This window comes from Echinops telfairi, unplaced genomic scaffold (assembly GCF_000313985.2).
Source record: "Echinops telfairi isolate 266 unplaced genomic scaffold, ASM31398v2 ScPeMD7_3;HRSCAF=10, whole genome shotgun sequence".
Classification (NCBI taxonomy): domain Eukaryota; kingdom Metazoa; phylum Chordata; class Mammalia; order Afrosoricida; family Tenrecidae; genus Echinops; species Echinops telfairi.
Genome location: NW_022103899.1, coordinates 41,458,315 through 41,463,140, shown reverse-complemented (window position 1 = coordinate 41,463,140; position 4,826 = coordinate 41,458,315). Strand labels below are relative to the sequence as shown.

The window sequence follows — 4,826 nt, the reverse complement described above, 5'->3', positions numbered from 1 at the left end:
CCCTAGCTTGTCGTGCATTCTTTCCAAAAATCGGGACTTTTTTAAAGGGCCGTGGGACAAATTGTTAAAAAGCGGGATGTCTGGTCACCTTATCCTTGGATGGCTCTGAAGCCATCAGCTGCGCTGCAGGAGAAAGACGAGGCTTTCCGCTCCCATCAGCCTCTGACCCACCAGGGGCAGCTTGACTCCATCCCCCAGGGTTGTGCTGAGTCAGCATCGACTTGATGGTATTGCGTGTGAGGGGTTTTTGGAGAGGTGGAACCGCAGAAGAAAGCATTTCAAGGAAGTTCAATATACTCGTATCATCAGGGGTGCAGTGATTGGTTTTTTTCCACTTGTTTGTACTTCATAAGAATAAAAGAATTAAAAGCAAGCAATCAAAAAACACTTAAGATACAAAATATGCAATCCGAGGCTTGAAGGCTAACCTCCCTTTTTACATATTAATGTAAAACTCGTTGACATTTTAATGCTAAAATGTTGACGTGACATTAACTCCAACTTCCTCGCCGTTTTGCACACACTTCCCAAGGTTTGCCGCGTGCATAAATACACCTTTCTGTTCGGGTTCTGTTAATAGCACTCTTTCCAAAGGGAGTACGCAACCAGGCTTGACTCTCAAGCTCTTCTTGATCCGTTCATTCACTTAGTCAGCAATACCGCTCACACTTTACCGACCCCCTTTTCCTATAGGAGGAACTAGCCCCGTTCAGGAATTCACAGTGCCTGGGAGCAAGTCTACAGCCACCATCACCGGCCTTAAACCTGGAGTAGATTACACCATCACCTTATACGCTGTCACTGGCCGTGGGGACAGCCCAGGGAGCAGCAAGCCTGTTTCCATTGATTACCGAGCAGGTACAAACTCCTCCTTTGGGATGACTCGGGCTCATTTCTTCAGGTAGTGTTGTCATGTTCTCCCAAGGTGCTTTCCTCACGTGGAATTGGTTTGATGTTTTGCTTTTCCATGAAACAATGCAACCTGCACTACAAACTGGGTTCCAGCCAGGTATAAAGAGGAGGCACTACCAAGGCAGGCATTTGTGTCTGTTTTGTGGACTGATGTTTTAGTCCATGTGTCTGCCACTGCAATGGGGCATGGAGAGGGCGCGTGCTCAATAAAGAGTGGCGGAATGAATGAATGAGCTTGGAAGATCAAGAATGTCCCCATCTACTTGGGCTGTAACTCCTAGTGATTAACAGCAGCTGCCTTGTGAAGGAATACAAAGGGTATCTAGCCTTGTACCTCCAGACCTTCCAAAGCCACCTTTGTGTTCCTTCAAAAAGAAGCTCCCGGGAGAGGGGACTGGTAGGAGCTGATCATTCAGAGATGGCTCTGTGAAAGAGGAAAGGCCCTGTCACACCACTGGGGATTCACTGGTTTCTTTTGACTTTTCTACGTAGAAATAGGCAAGCCCTCCCAGATGCAAGTGACTAACGTTAAGGACGACAGCATTAGTGTCAGATGGCTGCCTTCAAGTTCCCCTGTAACCGGTTACAGAGTGACCACCGCTCCCAAAAATGGCCATGGACCATCGAAAACCCAAACTGCAGGCCCAGGTAAGCCCAGGCAACATCTCCCATCCATCAGGATCAACAAAGTAGGAGGTCACAATCATCTTTTGAGAATAATCGATCACCTGTCATGAGCCCTGAACATTTCGTATCAATAAGGCAACATTTCCCCAATTTTGAATTCAGGGTTCAAGATCATTACCAACCTGTTTCACAGGAGACATTTTAGGATACGTACATGTCTGCTGTCAGATGGACAGTTCTCTCTCTCTTTTGGGGGGGTCTGAATGCCCTCACTCATTAGATTCATCCTTGAGGTTTTTGTGACACACGTGTACCTTGAAGAGTGCGGTGTGACATTTTCCGATGCCGTTAGCTCTGCTGTTTTTATATAGTTCTTAAGAAACTGAAGTCTCAAGGCACTGTCTCTGAAGTTAGGCTAATTTTCACTTTTTCAAGGGTAGGACCCAATTGTTGAAGGTGGCATCCTAGCAAATTTTAGAGTTTCGCTTTTGGTGCAATTCTATTCCAGTGTTACCATCTCTTTGGAAAAGGAACATGTTTGTCCAAGAGGAAATAATTCTCCAAAGACTTCTGATCATTGCAGGGTGCCACTCATTTGCTATCAGATTTCGACAATCACTTGAATGACTTTTTCAACGTTATTGTGGATGACATGGATATTAAGTTTGATTTTTCGCTCCCTTTGCAGATCAAACAGAAATGACCATCGAGGGCCTGCAGCCCACAGTGGAGTATGTGGTTAGTGTCTACGCTCAGAATAAAAAAGGAGAGAGTCAGCCTTTGGTTGAGACTGTAGTCACCAGTACGTAACCAATGCTCCTTTTCCACTTTCTACCTCCACTTTTGTACCTAAGTATCTGGATGTTGTTTGCTTGTCTTTGCTGTTGTGCCTAAGTAAAGCCCACCAACTTGTACAAATCCATATCCTTAGTGGAGCCTTGCACAAGCATTTTTCTTCCAGCCAATCCACTTAAAGGGAAAGAAGCTATGGAACAACTAGACTTAATTGCTATGCTTCAATTTTCTTTTGCTCCAATGGCCTCAGCAAAACCCTATTTGCCGACAGCAAATATATGGAATATTTTGCTATGACCTTTTTTCTATAACTGGATGGTAAAGTTGATTGAAATGCTCCTCAAGTAGTTGTAGTTCTATCTGGAATATTCTGATGATGACGACGACATTTGGACCAGTGCTTAAGGCCAACACCTCGATAGAAGAAACTGAGTGGAAAAGAGCTTCAGAAAGATTGGAACAATCAGAATCTAACACTGGTAAAACCAACTTTCTTGATTCTGTAGAAGAATCTTGATCGAAAGGGGAAAGTGAAATTTCACTCTTGCAGAAATCTAGACTTTCTAGAGACATCGAGGGTAGCCAGCTCCCCCAAACGATTGCCCTGAGATAATCTTTTTTTTTTTTTTGCCCTGAGATAATCTTTAAACCATAAAATTAAAATGTCTCAAATCTTCTTTAAATCACACAATTGTTCTTAGGGGCTGCCGGGTCGGATCTAGCTCGTAGTGACTCTTGCACAGCAGAATGAAACACCCCCTGTCCCATGCCATCCTCGTAGGGATTGTGTTTGAAGGCATCCTTGCAGCCACTGGGTCAATTCCTCTTGTCAAGGGTCTTTCTCTTGTTGACGATTTTATTTCACCAAGCAGTATGCTCTTCTTCAGGGACTGATCTCTCCTTCTAAATGTCCAAAGGATGTGAGATCAAGTCTCTCCCTCAATTCTAAGGAGCATTCTGGCTGTACATCTCTGAAGACAAACATTGTTTGTTCTTCTGACAGACCAAGTTACTGTCACTCTTCTTTGCAAACACCGTAACTCAAATACTGTGTAATGCAGACTTTCCCCCAGGCTCCTTGGCTTCCAGTCTTGCACCTGCAGACGAGGCAATGGAGAGCAGCCTCGCTTTGGGTTAGGCTCACCTCAGTCCTTTTCTCTTTAGAGTGGTCAGTATAGCACATTTGGCCATTGTGGTAGTTTGGCTTAATTAATTAAAAAGATCTACCTTGAACATTATGTTCTTTTAAAGCAGCGGGTCTCAACCCGTGGGTCGCGACCTCTTTGGGGGTTGAACGACCCTTTCACAGGAGTCGCCCCATTCATAACAGTAGCGAAATGACAGTGATGAAGTAGCAACAAAAATGATTTTGTGGTTGGGGGGTCACCACCACATGAGGAACTGTATGAAAGGGTCGCGGGATGAGGAAGGTTGAGAACTGCTGTTGTAAAGCAATGTTTACATGGAATCCGATTGATCACAGCAGGTAAAGGAAAGTGCTTAGTGGGGAAGGAACAGTTCAGCAGAGAGTTAGGGTGATTGCACACCTCGAAGAACTCTCAGTGTCACTGACTTGTGCAAGTAGAAAGGGTTGACTTGGTGTATTTCTGCAATGAGTGATTTTCTGCTCCAAAAAATTAAAATAATTTTTAAAAGAGGAAAATAAACTTTACCACTTCCAGGCTATGGAAAACCCCGGTCTAAGAGACTAACAACACAAAGCAAAAATCACTATCAGTAGAGATCTGGCAATCACTTTAAATGACCCACCATTGTGTGGATATTTTCAGAGTGGGCGTCTCGTGCACGTCTACGTTCTAATAAGTGATGCAACATGAAATGTGTTCTAAAGCAGATAATTTTAAGAAAGTACCGAGTAATTTTGCCTTTGATAGTGGGGTAATTGGGATTTGATCCACCAAAGAAAATAATACCTGCGAAACTGCTTTGCATGTGATAAAAATGCTTATTTCACTACTTGCTTTTCACATAACCTCTTACCATTAATTTGCCTAACAGGCATTGATCGCCCTAAAGGACTGGCATTCACTGATGTGGATGTCGATTCCATCAAAATTGCTTGGGAAAGCCCACAGGGGCACGTTTCTAAGTACAGGGTGACCTACTCGAGCCCTGAGGATGGAATCCATGAGCTATCCCCTGCACCTGACGGTGAAGACGACACTGCAGAGCTGCAAGGCCTCAGGCCGGGTTCTGAGTACACCGTCAGTGTGGTTGCCTTGCACGATGATATGGAGAGCCAGCCCCTGACTGGAACCCAGTACACAGGTACCTCGTGAATTGCACACCAGGCTACTCATGGGAACAGCAGCTTTCTGCTCAATGAGTGAAATATACTTTATCGGGCGACTGATTCCCGCCTAACCCCAAACCCAAAGCAAACCCCAGTGTCGCCTAGTCGATGCCAAACCGTAGCGATCCCATAGGGCAGAGCAGGACCTCCCCATAGAGTTTGCGGCTGTAATCTTTAT

General features: G+C 44.7%; 1 protein-coding gene across 1 annotated transcript in view; it reads left to right on the top strand.

The window, feature by feature from the left end:
* Positions 1-4,826, top strand: part of FN1 (fibronectin 1) — a 98,167-nt gene that overhangs the window by 74,734 nt on the left and 18,607 nt on the right. The window contains exons 30-33 of the mRNA XM_045296848.1: positions 694-858; positions 1,405-1,560; positions 2,228-2,341; positions 4,354-4,623. Coding sequence (XP_045152783.1) covers positions 694-858; positions 1,405-1,560; positions 2,228-2,341; positions 4,354-4,623 — 705 coding nt within the window. The remainder of the gene's footprint in view (positions 1-693; positions 859-1,404; positions 1,561-2,227; positions 2,342-4,353; positions 4,624-4,826) is intronic.